This window comes from Zootoca vivipara, chromosome 10 (genome assembly GCF_963506605.1).
Source record: "Zootoca vivipara chromosome 10, rZooViv1.1, whole genome shotgun sequence".
NCBI lineage: Eukaryota > Metazoa > Chordata > Lepidosauria > Squamata > Lacertidae > Zootoca > Zootoca vivipara.
This window is the reverse complement of record NC_083285.1, coordinates 40389616-40412087: the sequence shown is the minus strand read 5'-3', so window position 1 is coordinate 40412087 and position 22472 is coordinate 40389616. Positions and strand designations below refer to the sequence as shown.

General features: G+C 42.3%; 1 protein-coding gene across 1 annotated transcript in view; it reads left to right on the top strand.

Moving 5' to 3' along the window:
• The window catches only part of LOC132592759 (glutamate receptor ionotropic, NMDA 2B-like), a 126067-nt gene that overhangs the window by 40035 nt on the left and 63560 nt on the right, over nt 1-22472 (top strand). The window contains exon 2 of the mRNA XM_060279742.1: nt 12140-12568. Within this exon, the coding sequence (XP_060135725.1) occupies nt 12158-12568 (411 nt within the window). The 5' untranslated portion in view covers nt 12140-12157. The remainder of the gene's footprint in view (nt 1-12139; nt 12569-22472) is intronic.

Here is a 22472-nt window from a genome sequence, read left to right as displayed (position 1 = left end):
GGCAACAAAGGGAAAGAGATACTGTACATGAAGGTGTAGAGAGAAATATGAAACTTTGCAGTGTTTTTAGGGCTTGCCTAGTTACTACCTAGTGACTAAATGAAGTAAAGAGTCAAAGACAGTGTAGTGTCTAGGACACAGAGAAGCTGGCTGTGGTGCTGGCATGGACTGGCCATGTTTATTTACAATGGCATTTTGATTTTGCAACACTGAGCTATGATCATGTGGGCTAGCACAGTTTCTACTAATTTATTTATTCCATTCATTTATTCTAGCATTTCAGAGCAAAGCTCTCCCTGGAAGCAGATACCATAAAACGAAAATAAAACAATTCTTTACGAAATATATAAAACAATTAAATAAAAAACCAACAGCAGCAGACTAAAATAATATACCTAGAGCCTAAGCCTCTGAAAGCCTCATGATTTTTAAGGAATGTTTGCGTATTCTTTACAGGATACATTAACTGATAACAGGAACATAACTAATGCCCACCCACCCACCATCTCTCTCTCTCTCTCTCTCTCTCTCTCTCTCTCTCTCTCTTCCATGCACTGGACACACACACGAGAGAGAGAGAGAGAGAGAGAGAGAGAGAGAGAGAGAGAGAGAGAGAGAGAGAGAGAGAGAGAGAGAGAGATTCTAACTTGTATGGTAGAACATCATACTTTTAGTAGTCTGTGCTATCCCTGCAAAGAGGTAAGTAGGTCTAAGATGGACAAGCATTGACAAGAAACAGGTATGGGCTAAAGATAAGTCAGGACTCTGACAACCTGACAAGTTACAAGAATAAGGTATGACAAGTGCAAATGGATGGGTAACTAGCCTCATCTGAAATGCCATGCAGATTCTTCCACATCCACCTGAGAATAGGTTTGCTAGAGAATAGGTTTGCTGTAGCCTTATGGACTTGGAAGTTACACTTCTTGCTACAATAGCCCCACTGACTAAAAATAAAAAAGGAGGCAGCGGAAGAGGGTGGCGGCGGGGAGAGACAGCTTTTTCTGAACCAACCAATGACAAAAAGGGGAGAGTCAAACCCTGTTTCCTAATCAAGTATCCCTGACCACTTTAGCTTTTTGTCAATCATGTAAAGGTTCTCCATGTTTTTCCCACCATAATTGGTTAGTTTCTTCCTTTCCCTGCTGTCTCCACAGAGCAGCCTTCACACATTTGAGAGCCTTGTTTGTCTTAGTTATGGAACATGAGAACAATTTTATTTTTGGGGGGTCAATTATTATTATTTGTTTATTTTATTTTATTTTATTTTATTTTATTTTATTATTATTTTGGTCAATTATTAAACTGTGAATTTTTCCTTTAACATATATGAGAGCAGGGGCCCAATCCTTTCTTGCTTGAAGACATTTCAAAAGAAAATGCTATGATTTATATATGTCATATACATGCTTTGTACTTAGTTTCACTTTAGTCTAGTAAGAAGTGATCTTTACAAAACAATCCCATCAACTGTCAGCCACTCTGTGATTCTCAGGGAGATCGCAGAGAAATTATCTGGAATTATGCAGCCACTGAAATAAATTGCAAACCTTTAGTTTGTTTCAGGAAGGTCATTTCTCAATCCTGGAACTCAGCACTGGTAGATAAGATAAAGCAATATAGTGCTCCCTAACCTTCAGGCACTTTGGGTCTGACTTGAAAACAGAGTTTTCTGGACCAAGCCCTTTGGTAATTAAAAGAGTATGTAGAATTATTATTGGGAAATGGGGATAAGGCAATGTCTAAATTATACAACTACCTTCTCGAATGGGAACTTAAGGATGAGGTGGTAAAGGTTACAATGGTGAGATGGGCCCAAGATATAGGAAGGCCCATATATAGTTGCCAATGGAAAAAATGTGGAAGGAAGGGACGAGATTCACGGCGTGCTCAAGTATAAAAGAAAATATATTAAAGTTGTTTTACAGATGGCACATAACACCAGCCAAAATTGCGAAAATTTGCAAAAAGAATTCTAACATATGCTGGAAATGTAATAAGGAAATTGGCACCTATTACCACTGCTGGTGGGAATGCGACGAAATTCGGAAGTTTTGGAACAATGTTTATGAAAAATTGAAAAAGATGCTGAAATTAACATTTGAAAAAAAACCTGAATTATTCCTATTGAATATGGTCCCGAATAACATCCCAGAAGAGAAAAAGAATGTATTGTTGTATGCAATTGTAGCAGCTAGATTACTTATAGCCAGAAATTGGAAAGGAGGGAAAGTACCATCAATCTATGAATGGCAGGAAAAATTAGTAGAGTTCATGAATTTGGCCAAAATGACCGCGGTAATTAGAAACATCCCCAAACAAAAATATATGATTGAATGGAAAGGTGTAGAGGAGTATTTTAAAAAAGAAAAATTTAATATCGATTTGGTGATTTGTCTAAATTGAAAAAGAAGCAGGAAATTTTATTAGATATAATGATGTAATTAATGAAATAAAGAGTGAGAAGTAAGTTAAAGCAAGAACAGAGGGAAAGAAAGAAGGAAAGCGATGCATGAATAGTAGGAAGTATTTTTGCTGTATTTTTATTTTCTTTTTTGTGTATTTTATGTATTATAAATAAGTATTTTAGCTTTATCCTCGTTCCTTTACTACTTAAGTCTTATTTGAAATATCGAAATTATGGTTTGAGTCAAGGTTCGGACTAAGTTAGGTTATGTTATGTTAATTTCTTTATATTATGTTAATTTCTTTATTTTGTTAATTTTGTTAATTTGTTATTTGTTATTTTGCCAATTTATTTATTGATTTGTTAATTTGTTAATTGTTTATTTGATTTTGCTTTGTCTATTTTGTATCGTTGTTGTATAATTGAAATAAAGTTTTTCTTTAAAAAAAAAGTGTATGTAGTTATAGAGGGGGAAAGAGGGAGATAAAATGAAATGAGAACTGATGAGTATAGGATTCAATCAAAATCTCAATCAAATTTCACATGTGGTGGATATGTGAACATTTAAAGCCCTTCTGGCAGAAGGCATTTACAGAAATAAGCTATATTACGGGTCAGCATGTGGAATGCACCTCAAATTTGGGTTCAACTATTTTTAAAGAGGGGCAATCTGACCTTTCTTACAACAAGCTAATTACTTTTTTTTGTAGCAGTACAAAAAGGCACTACTAGAGGCACAGAAATGGAAAGGATTGGAACGTCTCTGTGTATCTCATTGGAAACAGAATGTATGGTCTATTGCTCTATCAGAAAACAATAACAAAGAGATTACATGCATTGAATAATGCAAATGACGTAGATGATTTTGTTGAAATTGTGTTTTCAACATGCTTTAACAAAATACTTTACTGATAACCCTGAATAATAGCAACTACTGAAATCACAGATTGGACTTGGGCGAACTTAATGAGACTGATCCGTCCTGTAGGGGGTAAGTTGGGATTTTGTTTTGGTATCTTTTTCCTTTTTTGTAATTGTTGTTATATATTGGAAATCAATAAAACTATATTTATTTTTTAAAAAGAAAGAAACTGGTAAAAAGGCTGATTCAGAATAAAAGAGAGTCAAAGTAGATCCAGCAGATTTCAGCTGATACTTTATACTGAGCCAGCACCACTGTGGGTATATCAGAGTCTGAAGCCATCAAGCAGGCAGGGTTCAAAAGCCTGCTACTCTACCAAAAAGCTGGTCTAATAAAATATTTCATATGTCAGATTCTTGAATCCTGGATCCTTTGAGATGTGTGGATATTTGCCAGGCTTTCATCCACACAGACAAGGGAAATAAAGGGAGGGAAGAAGGAATGTTGCATTAAAGTACCAACCTCTTAAATTGTACCAACCTCTTTCTAAAATTGAGGAACAGCTTGTGGGAGAATGCTCTCTAGTCCTCCAGAATGAACCATTTTAATTTCTGCTCTGAAGGGATCTTGCCCTTGCCACACTGTGTGTCAGGTTTGGTTACTTGCTTATAGATGTCAGTAGCCTCTGCTGCCCTGGCTCCTCACTGACTGAGTGTATTGTTATTCTTTATTATTATTAGTTTCAGTTATCAGTGCCCAAAGTGAACATGGCATTTTACAGACAAATAAAATATGTCAGGAATTTATCCAAATATCCTTCTATCTAAATGAAGCATGGCACTCTTACATGAATGAAACTATCTTCTTGCGTTTTTGTTTGTGTGGAACCCATTGCAGCGGGGTGGGGGCAGGCAGGCAGGTCCTGGATAAGACTATACATGATGGAGAAGATTATGGCAATAAAATATAAGTTTAATCCCCCCATGAGGCTTAGATTGCCAAAGAGTGAGGCTGACTTGAAACAGCAGAATGATAATGATTTTCAGACTGGTGGAGCTGATGGGGACTATCTAAGGAGTTATTTCACACTTAGTCCGATATACCAGCTAAAGGTATTGAATTGTGTCTCCCAAACATAACTGCCCTGCTGAAAGTAACTCCGCCATTTAATTCAAACTGTTTCCCGCCCCCCATTTTATTCAACATGTGCCCATGCCATTATCCCATGCCTTCTGCTATCCCACCCCTCTAATCTTATGTACCTGCAACTGTGTATCATATTGTAATGTCTGTTAAAACAACATAACAGCATCTGATCAACATTAGAACCGACTCCTCCAAACTTCAGAAAAGATTTGTTAGTCCTTGCAGCCTTACTAGAAGTTGCCATTGTCCCCCAGAATCATGATGGATCATGTGGAAGAGCAGTGGCAGACTTCGTACTGTGGTGCCCTGTGCAAGGCCAAAATGTGGTTCCCCCCAGGCCTTCCCAAAGGCAGGTAAGGAGGCACTCAGCTTTTAGAAGGAGGTGCGAGGGCCTGGCAGGGTTGAAGAAGAAGAGCCCATCCACCTCCTTCCAAAAGTACTAACTAGACTTTGGGAAGGAGGCATGAGTACTCTAGGACCCTGCCAGAGCCTCACACCTCCTTCCCAAAGCCCATCGCCTCGCCTACCATTCTTTGAGATGGTGCCCGCTCGCACAGCCCTAAATCTGCCCCTGGCAAGAATGTGCAACCTGCTGCTACTGCATTCTGTGGGGAAGGAATTTTTTTGTTTCAGGAAACCTCTCAGTACAGCTTATTAATCAGAAGCACTAATTGCTATAACCTCCCAATCCTGGATTTTGTCAATTTATATAAGCTAACCATGCTGGAAAGTATTGCCAGTGACAGAATCTTAAATACAGACTCCCCCCCAAGTAAAGACTTAGGAATAGGCCTGATAGGATTTTGGTATCTTGCATATGCACACATTGACCTCAAAATCACACCCCTTATTCTTAAATCATACCCAGATTTACAGAGATTTTAGAAAATGAACCTTTCTATAAGAACAGGTTGTCTATGGTTATCTCAAGTGCTTTTTTCTAAAAAAATTTTTTGGGGTACTCTCATTTTTCTACTCATATTGAAATTCTGCCCCTCAATGAAGCCAAACTTAGTTTCATAAAATGTTTAGGGGTATGTGTACCCCTGCATCCCCCCAGAAAAAAAAGCACTGGTCATCTCCAAACTGAGGATCCAGAGCTCTCCAAATCTAGAACTGTGTTTTCCATAATGCTACATGCCATTAGTAATAGGGCTGTGCATTCTTACAGTTTTATTGATATTTGCATTACAGGTAACCTTTATAAAAGTGCAGTGTTAAATAAAGTTCTCATAGCATTTTGGTTTATTAGTTTGATATCCTGGCTAAATTCCAGCCTCAGTAATTCTGCTCACCAGAAATCTCACTGCAGGTTCAATTGAAAAAGTTATTCTTCATTTCTTCCTGTGACATAAGTTCAAACTAATTGTGGAATGTTTCATTGCTGTACTAAACCAAGCTACCTTCTATTACACAGAAAGCTGCATTTTAAGAGTGGAAGGTATGTCATTTTATAGAAAGGAATAGTGAATAATAAATAGTTTTCCTAAATTGGTATTGTTGTGTCTTTGCGAATAGACATGTTTTGCATGAAGAAAACCAATTATTCAAATATATGCTCAAGCCAAATACATATAATGCTGTATATAAGCAAAACAGAGAATTTCATTTCCAGTTTGCTGTTTCAGCTTGATTATTTTGGCCAGGAAAAGATCAAGATGCCACTTCCAAGCTTTTTTTTTTTTTTAAGTATCACATATCTAATTCTGCACAGATGCTGAGCCCCCCACACTTGATGGGACACTTTGTTCTCAGATATGCGGTGCCTGGTTACAAAAAATAAAGTCAGAGGCAAGTATTATTACGTCTTCAAATATGTGAAAGGATCAATTGTTTTCCTTGTCTGCTGCGACACAAAACTGGAGTAAATGCTTTCCCAGATGGCTATAGCAGTGTTTTTCAACCTTTTTTGGGCAAAGGCACACTTGTTTCATGAAAAAAATCACGAGGCACACCACCATTAGAAAATGTTAAAAAATTTAACTCTGTGCCTATATTGACTATATATAAAGTAATTCTCTTGAATAGGAATCAAATAAACACAAAGAAAGTATTTTATAATTACTTTATTATGAAATAGTAAGTAAACAGAAATATGAAAAATTATAAAATACTTTATTCAGTGCGCAACCTGGGCCTGTTTGGCTGAACACAAAGCTGATATTCTGGGTGTAATCAGAATATCAGGCAGGAAGAGCCCAGCTGAAAGCTACAAGCAATGTGCAGCAAGACCCTGATTCCAAATCTCAATTCTAGTTGTCTGTGGGCAGCCAGTTTAAAGGGATCTCCTGCACTTGCAAGGAACGACACCCCAAACACAAAACCGGCACCTTTCCGGGGGAGGGGGGGCAGCCGTGCCCTGGCACCGCCCCCTATTTTTCTTACCAAGTGCCTATTGTCTACCTTTCCCATTATTCACGCACAGTAATGCAACACAACAAGAACAAAAACAAATGGTTTAGGGTGGTGCAATCCTACTTCCGTACGACTCATTTACTGTAATTACATCCGAGCGGACATTGCACCCGATTTACATTGCTCCGTCCAGAAAATAAGCTTGTATTTTGTTTTTTCCGCACCCCAAAAATCAAGACACCCCCACCCCACCCTGTTTTGTTTTGCAACCCCCATCCCCTCCTCAATGCAAGTTGCAGGCTTTCTATGTCCGCACCTTGGTTAACCAGTCTCAGCGCGTGGGTGAAGGACGGATCCAGGGAATCCTTCTTCGCCATCAGCTCCGGCAGGTACTTCTCCTCCATGGCCCACCCGCCTGCCCGAGGGAAGGTGGGGGACCCGGGCTCGCCTAACACGCCCAACCCCCTGCGTTCGGTTTGAGGACGACGTCTCCTCCTGCTCTTCGCTGGTGTTTGAGACTCGCGCGCCAAAGTCAACGGCAAAAGGGCGGGAAGGGAGCTTGGGAGCGAGCGTTTCCCACTGCGGCGATTGGGCGTAGAGAGAAGCGCGCGCGGCTGCTGTCATTCATTGAAGCGGCGCGCTCGCGCCAATTGACAGTGTGTCGAGGCTCAGGGAGCATTAAACGCCTCGCGCGCTCGCTCCCTCCCTCATTTGTTTAGTAACTAGTGGGCGAAAATGTGACATTTTTAAAAAAATCTCCCCCCCCCATTTTTCCCACGGCACACCAGGCAACATCAGTGTGCCGCGGAACAGTGGTTCAAAAACACTGGGCTATAGAGTCTGCACACAGAGGGATTGGCACAGATCATGTGTCCCTTCAGAAAGTGCTGAACCACTTCCACCTTGCTGGCTGGAACTGATGGAAGTTGTAGCCCACCATCTGGAAGGCCACAGATTCCCTGCTCCTGGCATAAACTCGTAGAGCCCTGTTTAGCAAGTCCCAACTCTTGATGCACTCTGGACTTAGAACCATAGAATTGTAGAGTTGGAAGAATCCCTGAGGGTCATCTAGTCCAACCCCCTGCAATGCAGGAATCTCACCTAAGCCCCCAAGGAATCTCAACTAAAGCATCTTTGACAATTCTGAGAGAACAGGTGAGGTCCCTGCAGACTGGAGGCAGGCAAATGTTGTGCCCATCTTCAAAAAGGGATGGGAGGGTGGAGAAGACCCAGGTAGCTACAGTACTGACAAGTCAGCTTGATGTCGATACCAGAAAGGTCCTTTGTTGTTGTTGTTTAGTCGTTTAGTCGTGTCCGACTCTTCGTGACCCCATGGACCATAGCACGCCAGGCACTCCTGTCTTCCACTGTCTCCCGCAGTTTGGTCAAACTCATGTTCGTAGCTTCGAGAACACTGTCCAACCATCTCGTCCTCTGTCGTCCCCTTCTCCTCGTGCCCTCAATCTTTCCCAACATCAGGGTCTTTTCCAGGGAGTCTTCACTTCTCATGAGGTGGCCAAAGTATTGGAGCCTCAGCTTCATGATCTGTCCTTCCAGTGAGCACTCAGGGCTGATTTCCTTAAGAATGGATAGGTTTGATCTTCTTGCAGTCCATGGGACTCGAGAGTCTCCTCCAGCACCATAATTCAAAAGCATCAATTCTTTGGCGATCAGCCTTCTTTATGGTCCAACACATAATTAAACTGTTGGTCTGTGAGCACTTAGAAAAGGATGCTGTGATTACTAAGACCAGGGTGCAGCTTGTGGGCCAGTTAAACGACCCCCGTGGGCCGCTTGTGGCACATGGGCCTTAGGTTGCCTACCCCTGACTAAGACCTACCATGGGTTTCTCAAAAAGAAGTCATACCAGATGAATCTCATTTCTGTTTTTGACAGAGTTGCAAGCTTGGTGGATCTGAGGAATGTTGTGGACAAAATGTTTTTTTATTTCAGTAAGGCTTTTGGCAAAGTCCTCCATGGTATTCTTGCAGAGGAGTTGTTAAAATATAGACTGGAGGAGGTAACTGTTAGGTGGATTTGTAGCTGGTTGACTGGCTGAACCCAAAGAGTGCTCACGAATGGTTCCTCATCATCCTGGGAAAAGTGACAAGTGGGGTGCCGCAGGGTGAAGAATCATACCTTTAATTTCATGGCTGTGGTGGCTGACTTGCAAACATATTGGTAGGCAGTTCAATTTTTCTTTTAAAGAAAACTTTTAATAAAATTATTCATAACTTTGATTTAAACATCTTAAACTGCTAGATAGATTTCTCCTGTTTCATATTGAAACTGTTATACCCTTAGGCTATCTCCACAAGTACCACAATATTTCTGGCTATAGATGTGGTTGAGTTATGGTTGCATTACATATTTCCCCTTTGTCCGTGTAAGTTCCTGGGCTGGTAGAATCTACCCTTTCTGCTTTAGAGAGTACTTCAATGTAGCTGCAGTGTGAAGAGATGACTGTCAAAGCTACTCACAGCATTGCAACTAGCCGTTGCATAACCAAGTGCAATACGCTAAGAATACTAAGGGGAGTCACAGGAGAATGGCAAAAAATAACATTAAATGTGTGAAAGAGCATGTGCGGTGTGCATTAATCAGGTGTCAGAGTAGTGAGGACTGCATTTCCCTTGTAAAAGAACTTAATTTACTGACTTGTAATTAGAGGGAATAGTCCTGCTACAATGAAGTTAGCTATTCATTTTGTTACGTTCTCAAAGTCATCTTTCCTCCTTTTTATTAGCTTGTTCTATGAACAGAAGTCCAGAGCAGTAAAAATCGATGGATATGTCATCCACTAATTTCTTTCAGCCTTTAAGTGGATTTGGATCCTTCTTTGAATTGTAATTATGCATTTGTTTGTTTTGTTTATAAATGACAGGACAAATGTGTACAGTCCTGAGAATGACATATTGAGGGTTACGGGTGAACTGTGCGCATGTATATTCACGTTTGATTTCAGGAGCGTTAAACTATAGCAGTGTAAATGGTAATTAAATGATCAGTGCATTACTGTATAAGCAAGATGCCTTATGAGTTCTGCTTTGAGCAAATGGAATGTTAAAAAGTTGTGTTAGGCTCTTTGTCTTTTAACCCAGGGGCTGCATCCAGGCCATGATGCCAGCCTGCTCTAGTGGCTCCACCCCTTCTGCCATTGGCAGAGCCTGGTTAGTGAAACACAAAGGAGTTAATTTGCAGCAACATTCAGCCGCCATTGCCCAGCAGCTGGTCACAGTCGGGTGACAGATACATAGGCCAGATTAGGTGCATGCAAATGTTGACTATTACTGATTCTGCCCAGTATACTGCTTTTTTCACTTCATGAACCACTTCCTCTCAGTGTGTCTAAATGAGAGAAAATGAAAAACAACAACAAACCACCATACTGAAACTGCTCTACCACCTTTTGTTAAGGGGAGGGGGAGGAGGAAGAGAAGGAAAGCTGGAGTGATGGAGGGTGGGAGAGGTGGGGGAAGAGCTGAGAAAGTGGCACAGAGAGGGGGAGGAAGGGAGGGAGGAAGGGGAGAAGAGGAGAGGGAGAGATGAACCAGGTAGCTCCACTTGCTTTTGGCTCTGCCCATTAATGGCTCTGCCCCCCCCCCCTTTGACTTTTCTGTGGGTCAGCTTCCTGGATAGAAGAAATGTTTCCTCACCTTGCACTGCAGTCCTAGCAGTTACTTTATTAGTTATAGATTGCCATCAATATAAATCCAATTATTTCTTACTTTGGCTATTGACATTTATCTGGTTTGTAATGGAAATGGGGTCACGAAGAGTCGGACACGACTAAATGACTAAACAACAACAACAACAACAACAATGGAAATGAGTGAAGATTTGGGTGTGGGTCATGAAGCAACAAATTCCAGAGGTTCCCCTTGCATTCCTTCAATCAGCTTCTGGCATAGCAGACAGACAAGAGCTGTTTTAGTGCAATGTAATGGAAATCCCAGCACCTGGGATGTTTTGTTAAACACTGTAGATATAGAATGAGAGACTAGATCAGATCATAAATCTGAGAGGTATTTTTCAGTTATTTTAATTGGATGAGTAACATGAAACTCTAGTTTGTGCAGATGACTAGACAATACTTCTGCTTTTGCTGATACTGACTGCATTTGCGTCCACAGGGCAAACCTCACTGCTATGATTGTCAGGCTGGTAAGACAATAGTAGCAACATGTACCTTACTGAGGAGCTCTGAGGATTAATTAGTTGCTGCTTGTAAAGTGCTTTGCAGATGAAAAGAGCTCAATGTTATTAAAACAAGACACACTAAAGTATCCTGTAGGGAGTCATCTGGCACTAGCAGGGTTGCACTGATGACCTCATAGGTCTTCTTCATCATTTCAGTGCTTAGAAAAAGAAGCCAGCATTTCCAGGGAGTGAATCAAAGTTACATCAGCAGCTCCAGCTTGAAGGCTTGGAGGTAACTGATCTTCAGCCTCGAGAGCAATAGTAATCACCTGAAGATGCTAAGAAAGGAAGATACGGTACATAACTGTGTCGTCTGCTGACTGATGTCTTCCTTCAAATAAAATTAGGATTGGCAAAAAGTTATCACTAGCAATTCTACAGCCTGAAATCTTGCATTTATCTCCACAAGGACTACATTATGGTCATGTAAATAATACTGGAAGAAAAGATACTTCAGATTGACCTGGAGTGACTGTGTTAGCTGGAGGAAGTCCTGCCTTCTTCCGCCTTTCCCCTTATCTTTAGAATCTTTTGCATAAAGGCTGGTGGAAGGTTCTTTTACAAAACTGATTGGAAGTGGACACAGATTTTGGCATAAACAAAGTGTAGATTCCAGACACGTTCATTTCAAGTGGATGAGCAGAGGACCCTGATGCTCTGTCACTGACAAACATGTAATTCTGGGTTAGAACAACAGTGTAATTATGACTTGGGTATCTTCTCTTTTTTACCACTGTCATTTAATTCTTTTTCTTGCTCTTATTATGCTTCCAGCTATACGGTAGGCTAACGTCAAAGAACTCTCTCCAGTTACCACTAAATTGAAGCAACAAGTCCAGTTAATGAGCTTTAAATTGAAATTGAGAAAGAGATTGGGGGAGTGGGGCAGAATTCAATGGTAGAGTACAGACACTGCATGCAGAATGTCCTGGTTTCAGTTCCTGGGACCTCTAGTTAAAAGGAGCTTAGGTAGAAGGGCTGAGAAAAGACTCCTGCCTGAAACCCTGGAGAGTTTCTGCTGTAGCCTGTGCTGAGCTAGATGGACAAATTGTCTGTTCTAGCATAAAGCAGCTGCATGTGTTCAACATGGCCAGTGCTCTGATCCATAAAGGGAGCAAATAGTAAGGAAGCTAACATGACTAATTTTCCTCTTTTTTGTCTCTTTCTAGGGAGTGCAAGAACTGAAAATGAGGCCCCTAGCAGAGTGCTATTCTTCAAAGTTCTGGCTTATGCTGGCAGTCCTGGCGACAACAGGTGGTGGGGCCTGGGCCCAAAAGAACCACCCCAGCATTGGCATTGCTGTCATCTTGGTGGGTACCTCTGACGAAGTAGCTATCACAGATGCCCACAAGAAAGATGACTTCCATCACCTCTCTCTCACGCCTCGTGTGGAACTGGTGGCCATGAATGAGACAGATCCCAAGAGCATCATCACCCGCATCTGTGATATCATGTCTGATCGGAGGGTTCAAGGTGTGGTGTTTGCTGATGACACTGACCAGGAAGCCATTGCCCAGATCCTGGACTTCATTTCTGCCCAGACCCTCACACCCATCCTAGGTATCCATGGAGGCTCTTCCATGATCATGGCAGACAAGGTAAATTATTGCTTCTTCCCATCTCAACCGTTAGAGTGGAGCTTGGAAATTAGCTTACTCGTTCACAAAATGCATACTGTTTGTTAAAGGCACTGCCAAACTTGGTCAATTGCACTGAAAGAATTCAAGCCCTGACTATCTAGATATTTGTCACTGAGGTTCTTGGAACAAGCAGCATCTTGTCCTTGGCAAGTGAGGCAGATCTGTCCTGCTTTGCTTTCTGTCAGTTATTACCAAATACCAGCTCTGCAGAATTTGGTCTATGTATTTGGCTTTGTGGGAGTGGCAGAAAAACCTTCAGAAGTTCACTGTGCTGTCCCTCACCTTCTGTGACCTTGCACAGTTACAATTCAAGGCCGAGGACATTCTGTTGGTGTGGCAATCATTATGCCCCATTTTAACCACTCATTTGCCAGTGTTATGGCTCATAATACCAGGCTACAAACAATTAAAGGAATGTTGTTAAAAATAATGCACGGGGGTGTCAACTGGGGAGAGTGTGTGTGTGCCCTGGGTCTGCCACCAACATCTCTCCATGTGCTACCCTGCCACCTCCTCGCCTGATGTGCAAAGATCTGAAGGAGGGCTCTAAATGCCTTCAGTTGAACATGGCTAGAATCTTCTCCCAGATTTTTAAAAAAGACCCTGAGCAACCAGGGTGCCCAATAGAAGAGAACATTCTAACTATGTTCATTACTTAGCATCTTCTCCTGCAGAAGATCAGGAGAGGATGGGGAGGTGCACATAGGGATGTTTGCATGCCAGCATTCCCTACCCAGGGACAACTACACTACCAAACCAAGAAAGCGTGAGCACATACATCCTGTAGACCTATGACATCCTCCCACACCCATAAGAAGCCTTGCTTATTTTAATTGCTTTTTCTTTAAGAAGAGCATTAAGAAACCAGGATGATAAAACTGGAAGTGCCTCAGATAATCTGATTTTCCCACCAAAGACTACAGGAATATGTATTTTGGTTTCACAAAACTGTCATGGACAAACCATTGATAAAAACAGCTTTCCTGCAAAACATTCATTAGTTTTAAACACGTGTAAAAAAAACACACCAGAAAATGGAATTGGTTTAACTTAATATTCCCCTGTCCCCAGGGGCAGTTTTGAGGAAGTTCAGTGATAACCCAGAGCATCTACACATATACATATATCCAGTGCTTTTTTTATGGGGGGGGGGCGCAGGGGTACACATACCCCTAAACATTTTGTGAATCTTAGTTTGGCCTCATTGAGGGGCAGTATTTCAATATGAGTAGGAAAATGAGAGTACCCCTAAACATTTTTTAAAGAAAAAAAGCTCTGCATTTATCAGGAGACATGAGTAGTTTTTTTGTACTTTGTAGATTATGATGCTAAACATGTGCTTTCAGAGACTCATAGAACTGGGTCCACAGATGACCTTGCTCATTCTATGCCCAGAGGATTGACAATCCACACGTTACAGATATCAGTCTATATAACTGGAATTGTGATGTGTCATAAACACAGAGCAAGTCCACTCTAGAAAGTGTGGCCATTTTGTAGTCATTCATTCTTGTCCCCAATCTGCTTTAATATGCGAAGCTCCCCACTTTATGGTGTTAGCCCTCTCCCCCAATTCGTTTGTAGAGTACTACCACTGTATCTAAGATTAAAAAGTCAATCTCATAAGGTAAGTTCTCAGTTCTGGTATTCATCTGTTGCTCTTCTGTATACCTAGTCTACCATGAAGAGGTCTTTCTAGAATGTGGACAATGGTAAAGGATATTCAATCTACCAGCAGTTTGTATACAGCTAACTATGTTTTTGATCCCAATAGCAATACCCTGCTTAATATATCTAAGACATATGTTGCCTTGTTTCCTCTTTCCCTTCCAGCCGAAGAGTCTCAAGTGAAAACCAACATGTTTATTCTATGTGTCCCTCCAGATTGGTGTTTTATTTTGGGTGTATTCTGCAACATGCTCTTAACAATAGTGCGTTAGTGGTCGATTTATTCTGCTTTCTTCTCAATGCATCTCCATTACTACCACATTATTATTTTCTGCTGGACAAAAATAAATAAATAACCAGAACATTTGTGATATGAAAAGTTACTGGATTTTTAGCATGAAGCTACAGGGAATATGTTGATTGGAAATGAAGCAGTATGACCACTCCAAAACCTTTGCAGGAACAAACAGTATTAAAAGCGGGATTGTCTGCATAATGTATGGCATTATGAGCACAAATAATCATAAATGTGCAATAAAAAAACTTCTGCTGAAGTCTTGCGTCTCTAGTGCAATGCCATAGGACCCTTTTATACATCCAGTAGAAAAAAGTAGCAGAGCTTTTCTGGATTGCCCCACTTCAGGCTGTAGGTGGGGGAGGCTGCATGTTTGAATGCTATCCTATGGATGAAATCCCCTGAAAATAAGAGACCCCCCCCCCATACACTATGTCAGGGAGAAGGCTAGGTTGAATCAATCTCTCCAACATACTAGTTTTGTATGTGCAATAAGTTTTAAAGATGGGAAGTGGTCAAAGCGGTGTTTTCTGCCATCTGCATCCTAGAGTGATACAATCCTGGAAAAGATTTGCCATCTGATTTTGCTAAGCATATAAGCTGGCACATACTGCTTTGCATTACTGGATATTATATCACGGTGGGACGCTGAGGATAGCTGAGAGATGGAGGAGCTATGTTCCTTTGGACTGCCTGGCTGAAAGATAAAATGGCACTGGCAGCTATAAGGACTTGAGCCCAGGGAGCCATTGAAAGAGGCAGTGTATGTAGCCGTGCCGTCTTACAGTCATGTCCATTGTATAAGCTGGTGTCAATGTCATTTCTGGGTTAAGCACTCATAGAGCTATGTTCTCACCATGCTGCAGAGAGACCTAGTGGGGCACAGCTTCCTTCCCTTCCCACCAGGACATGCAATGAACTGGTTGGGCAGTGGGCATGGGTTTTCCCCTTCTGCACACCTAGAAACATGCACCAACAGTTTCTGTGGCCCAAAGATGCTTCACCAAGAATTTGGTTGAGGTGAGGAAATACACACACACAGGTTGTTGTTGTTTTTTTTTAAAAAAAAATCAGTTTGTGATTGCAGCTTCTTCTTTCTACCACCTGTTGGATTGACTGCTAGGTGAAAGACTATGAGACTTCCACTGACTTATGGGAGGATCTGATCAGGAGTTGGGGGACTTCCAGCTGAATTGAAAATCCTGCTGGGCATCTTCAGCATATCACCCCTCGTGGCTTTCCATGAACACAGGGACACAGGGTGGTATTCAATTAAGTTTTACTTAGAGAAGGCCTATTGATATTAATGAACATACCTGTAGTTTAGTCATGTTTATTAATTTCTACTCCAAGTAAAGCTTAGTTGAATTCCACCACCAGAGCATACTGGTCTCAAAATATCAGCACTGTTTGCCAATTCACTATGCATCCCAATTGAAGGTGTTAATGTTGACATATAAAGTCCTAAATGACTTGGTCCCCAAATATCTGAAGGCTTGCCTCCTCCCAAATCTACTTGCCTTGATATTAACATCACCAGGGGAGGCCCAGTTGGTCATGCCACCACCTGCTGTGGTTCAAGGAGTCTGCAGCACATGAGAGGGTCTTCTCCTTGGTGGGCCATAGGTTGTGGAATGAGTTTCCCTCTAAGTTGGGTCTTGTACTACCGTAGCACAATAAACTTTTCAGTGATTGATCAAGACACAGCTGTTTTCCCAGGCCTCTGGTTGAATGGATGACTTCCTTCTTTCAGCACTGCTGTTTACCCCTGTTATGTGTTTCTGTTTTGTTATTCAGAAATTGGACATCGTTGCTGTTTTATTTATTTCAATTCTACATTGGACTTATTTTAATTATGGCATTTTTGTAACCTGCCCTGAGACTCTTTGCTGAAGAGCAGGCTATAACTAAAATTAGGTAAATAATAAGCAGTGGAGGCAGACTAGCAGTCCTTGAGTGGGAGCAGAAAGTGGTACAGGCTAGGAATCCAATTAAGAAATTTATTCAAGGGAAGTATAAAAAGGGGGAAATGGGGGAAACACTGAGTATGAACCATCAAAAGGAAAATAAAAAACACCAACTCAATCAGAATATTTGTCTACATATTTAGTCTTATACTAGGCAAACTCACGTAGCAAAGACTTTTGTTGAGGGTTACTTCCACACACATTTGGTAATTTGTGGAGATGCTGGAAAAATGAGTGACAAAGTAAAGGAGCATGATGTTATATTTTATGCTGCTTAATTGAGGTGATAGAAATTGATAGCTAGAAGAGCAATTGACCAATGGGAGGCATGCAGGCAGGGGATGCTGGAGGAACAGGAAATAAATGCCAGCAATTGCCCTTAGAAGATGAGAATTAGGATGAAGATGGGTATGATTTTCCTCGTATACTGGTGCAGAGTCAAAGGGATGCTGGTTATGTATGTGACTGGCAGAACAATATGATATGGAACCTGCTTTCAGCCAACTATATGGAAAATTTAGAACGTTAGGTTTCACAGGTTCCAGCATTCTTGACAGTTGCATATTTTGGAGCCTTTACATTGCCACAGCACTGCAAGACAGCTTTAGGGCTTTCTCAAATGAGGCATGCATATTGTCCAAGAGTAGCCTGCCATAGATGTATCATAGTACATACTCCAGGGAAATAATGTTGGATTTATTCCCTGATTAAAGGAGCCCAGAGGAAATTTCTTTTTTATTCACTTTGCCCTGAAACTATGTTGAATAGAGGGTACGAACAGCAAAGGAGTAATGTTCAGGCTAGATGCCAGTTGTCATGACTTTCTTTACGGGGGACTTGGGTCTGCTGAATTTGATAGGCTATTAAATAAATAATCAATGGTAGAATGTCCAGTTGCAAATCTAGCTGGAGAATTTGATCAAGTGAGACTTACTCTTCTACATACCTGTCCTTGTGAATGTAAATTATCACTCTTAATACTTTGTGTTGCCTCGTAATTTTGATGAAAAATACTAGTAGAGGACAGGCTTCCAAAAGAAGATGAAGGTGAAATAGCATATCTGCCACTAACATTTGTCAGAGGAAAACATGTCTTCTTTAAAATTAAGTAAGCCAAGCATACATAGTGTAGTAATGAAAATGCCAACTTCATGCTAATCTAGTGTATACTCTGCCAAATGATTTATAAATATTAGTTTCATCATCAACACAGTCTTGCAGCATGGTAAAGAGTAACAAATTTATTATGGCATAATCTTCCTTTAATCCACTAAAGTTTATAACATGTTAAATGTGTTGGTCTTTAAAGTGCTACAAGAGTCATGTTTTTGCTGCAACAGACTCATATGGCCACTGTTTTAGAAGCTGTTAACGTGGAAGGTCTTATAATGGCACAATGTATAGTTTCCTATAGCCCACAAATACTTTTTCATGCATTTTGCAAATGTATGCATTTTGTATTGCCACTTGGCATGACGTGCCCTTACCTTTTCCAGATGAAAAACTTAAGAAACAGAAGCAGGAGGCAGAGCATGAAGCAAGCAAACACTTTGAAACACAAAGTTAGGTACCGAAGCAACATAGGGCTTGCCTACACTTCTGCTTGTCCTATGCCTAGAAGGCATGACTCTGAGCAGTTTTCTGCTTATCCCAGTGGTTCTCAGACTTTTTTCTCTGGGCCACACTTACAGAATAAAAATAATGTTTTGCATTATTTAGGATGAAATTGTAAAATGGTGATTTTTATCTTCAATGTATTAAATGTTTCCTCTGCTGCTGGTGAACCCACTTCGATTCAGTGAAGATAAGGGCATGTATACATAGTGTTTATGTGTGCGTGTGACCACACACACACAACTGTTGGGGAGATTGGATAGGGGTAGTCAGGTGTCCTCACGCACTGCAGTCCTTTGGGAGTGGCATCTGTGTTTAATGTGTGTGTGTGTGTGTGTGTGTGTGTGTGTGTGATATGATATGAATTGGTCAGGCCTCTTAATGTGGCTCTCGGTAATATCACTGAAGCCCATGCTGATGTTCACATGTGAGAAAGAAAATATTTGAGCTTGCAAATGGCTCTTAGCCAGTCAAAGATAGGATGGGTAGATCAAAGTTTGTGGAAGTGCAGCTCTCCTACAGTTCCCCAGCAAAGTGTTCAGAGTATAACAACCAAGACAACATTAACTAATATGGCTAAAGTGAACAAAAACCTCTTAAAACACACATTTGCTATAATATGGAAAGCTAACATGAAACCCTACAGAACTGCAGCTTCAGTTAATGTGATGGTCTGATGCTCAGACCTGGCCTCTTAAGGACATTGCGAATGGGGCAGCCAGGCAGGGGGAGAAACAAGTCTTGTCTCCGGCTCCCACAGTGCATTGCCATGGACTCTGAATGCATTCTGTTGTATTGCACACCTTCCTGCCTGCCAAGCCCTGCAGTCAATCTACAACTGGATCTGCACATACTGGGTCTGCAGCAAGGGACAGAGATTCCACACTTACCTTTTGCCCACTCTTTCCAGGCACGGGTACATGCTTAAAAGCTTCATATCCAAGCATTGTTGCTGTTGTGTTTTTTTTTTTTTGCCCCGGAGCAAAAACCTGCAAAACCCCACTCTTTAGCACCAAAGCAGAGCAAATGTCAATTTGGGTTTTCTGTGGATTAAAGTTTGCTCCAAACAAACTTTAAATAGCAGGTGTTCATAGGGAAAGCTTGGGAGCCAAAAAAAGGGTACTCAGGCACGGAGCTTTAAAGCACAGACCGTGCCTGGAAAGAGCAGAGGTAAGTGTGGGGTAAGCCTTGAGTCTATAACCAAGCCTAAATAGGTGTGAATGGAATAATCACATATGTTTACCCCTGCCTTCACTTTTTCCTTTCCACACTTCCTCTTCCTTTATTCTTTTCCCCATGTGAAATTACAGTTTGTAAGCTCCTCAGGGCAGGGAACCTATCCTATTGCGCTCTGTAAAGCACCATGCACATGGATAGTACAATAATAAGAGCAACCGCTCTGAGTGTGCTGGTCAATTATCTCTGGTGGACTAGGGATAGAGATGGAAGCTGTTTCCTGGTGCCTTCATTACATATCTTTAGGCCCTGGGAGAAAACATTCTTCTTCTCTCTGGCCTTGGGCTGATAAAACAATCTATGGCCTTTTAAATTGTGTGTGTGGAGGGGTATTGATTTGTTTGTAATTGTAGTATGCATTTCTGTGTTTTTATATTGCAAACCACCCTGTGAACTTTGAATGAAGAGTGAGTGGTATATAAATTTAATAAATAATCATAATGCAGGCATGTGATTGTTGACTGGCCAAGAGCAGATACTTGTGGTCAGTTAGCAGTTTTATGGCTACATGGTGCTGACTTCACTATCCCTGCATCAAACGTTACCAAGCGACACCTGCCAGTAAAGGCCTGGAACCCAACCTCCCCTCCCAATGCATGCATGCACTTGGCTTGGTTGCTTATTTGTGGTGGCAGCAATTTATTAACATTGCACTACCCCTGACTGCTGCTGTGGACCATAGTCTACTCCTTCCATCACTGTCACAGAATTAGAGAGAAAGATGGATGCACTCTGCCTTGTTGCAGAATCATCTCATGTTTTCAGGCTATTAAGTATCTGGCTGAGTTTATTCAGATACATAAAAGAACTGAGAGTCAGCGAAGGATACTATCACCTCTTTCATAAATATATAAGAAGTTTAAGTGGGGAATGTCAGAATGTTTTCCCTTGCTTCTTATCACCCACTGGATGCTTAAAAGTGATTGTTAAGGCTTCACTAAGCAGACATCCAGGCTTTATCAGCATTGTCTCCACTTAAAGCAGTGATGGGCAACCTTTTGAGCTTGGTGTGTCAAAATTTGCCGAAAAAACCGAGCATAACTCGGGTGGTGTGTCACTTTTTTAAAAAAAAGCAAAAAGAATGTGTTCCCGCTTTTAAAAAAAGGGAAAAGGGGGAGGAAAAAAATTATATTTTTTTTTTTAAAAAAATATTTAAAAAGGGAAAAAATAAGGCAAAACCCAGAGGACTCTGGGCTCAGGCCTTCCTCCAACGGGTCTGCCGCTGGGGAGGTGGGCTTGGGTTGGGCCAGCCTCCTCATGGCCCTCTTCAGCTCCCCTCTCCCCTCACTCGGCTATGCTTGCACGGCGGCGGGGCAACAGGGAGCCAGTACTCACGCTGGGGATTCCCTCCTCCAGAGCGGGGGTTGGCCGCTCTAGGCCTCCAGGCCCTGGGGCTTTGCCTTGCCGCTTGCCAGATGCTCTCCTCCTTTGCCCGCTGGGGTCGCTGGGGAGGGGGTCTGGTACCTCCCGACTTGACACACTGGGCGCCCCCGGCACTCACCCTCCCCCTCTGGAGTGACAGCAGCGGCCTTGGCGTTGGCGGTACCGGCAGCTGTTGCGGCGGCGAGGTCGGGGCCTTCCTTCTCCTCCCTCTCCGTGGTGCCGGTGTGCCTCAAGGTAGGTGGTCTCAGGCCTCGGGACCTCTTAGCTTCGGCCCAGTGGGGGCATTGAGGGGGGGTCGGCAGCTCCCTGGCCACTGCTCTGGGCTCCCCCAGTGTTCGCACGACAGCGGTGGCGATCCTGGTGGCTCAGAAGCCGGTCAGGGAGTGCAGGCATGCTGGCCGTTTTCAAGAGCTCCGCGGCAATGTGCCGATTGCCATTTTGCCTCACCGGAGGTCCACAAGGCCCCCAGAGATGAGTCCTTCTCGCGGCATGCAGCCACGTGTCACCCAAAATGGCTACACGTGTCAGTGCTGACACGTGTGTCATAGGTTCGCCATCACTGACTTAAAGCATCAAAGCATCCATTGGATGGGGGCTTTGGGGCACTGACACTAATGTAGCTGGTCCCCCTCCCTCATTTTTATTCCATCCTATATCCATGTGCCTCAGCTTCAGGATCTGACCTTCCGGTGAGCACTCAGGGCTGATTTCCTGAAGAATGGATAGGTTTGATCGTCTTGCAGTCCATGGGACTCTCAAGAGTCTCCTCCAGCACCATAATTCAAAAGCATCAATTCTTCGGCGATCAGCCTTCTTTATGGTCCAGCTCTCACTTCCATACATCACTGCTGGAAAAACCATAGGTTTAACTATACAGACCTTTGTCGGCAAGGTGATGTTTCTGCTTTTTAAGATTCTGTCTAGTACTGGAGATGCTGTCTAGCTGAGGCTCCAATACTTTGCCCTCTTCATGAGAAGAGAAGACTGCCTGGAAAAGTCCCCGATGTTGTGAAAGATTGAGGGCACAAGGAGAAGGGGACGACAGAGGACAAGATGGTTGGACAGTGGAAGCTACTAACATGAGTTTGACCAAACTGCGAGAGGCAGTGGAAGACAAGAGTGCCTGGCATGCTCTGGTCCATGGGGTCACGAAGAGTTGGACACGACTAAACAACAATATATCCATGTGCAAGACTATAGTTCTCCCAGTCATGATTGAAGCCCACAGAGGAGCTGCTGGGTGGCAGGGAGGGATAAGACTATAGAGCAGGAGTGAGGAACCTCCCCCCCCACATTGTTGGAATCCAACTCCTATCATTTTCAGTCAATACAACTAAGAGCCAAGGATGATGGGAGTTCTAATCAAGCAACATCTGGAGGGCCATAGCTTCCCCATCCATATTTGCTATAGCAAATAGGGGGTTGTAGCAAAAATGTCATGGAAAAGGTGGGTTTTGAAAGGAATTTTAAAAGAACAGGCAGGTGACATGTTCTAAGAGTCAGTGTCAAGTGTATAGGACAGCAAGGGACTAAGGGCAGAGTCTTTGGAGGGAGCAGGATACCTTCAGCTGTGGAACTGGAAGAATAAATATCAGCGGGATAATACCAAGAACTAAAGGGAGAGAGAGAGAGAGGGAGAGGAGAGAGAGAGAGAGAGAGAGAGAGAGAGAGAGAGAGAGAGAGAGAGATGGGGGAAGGC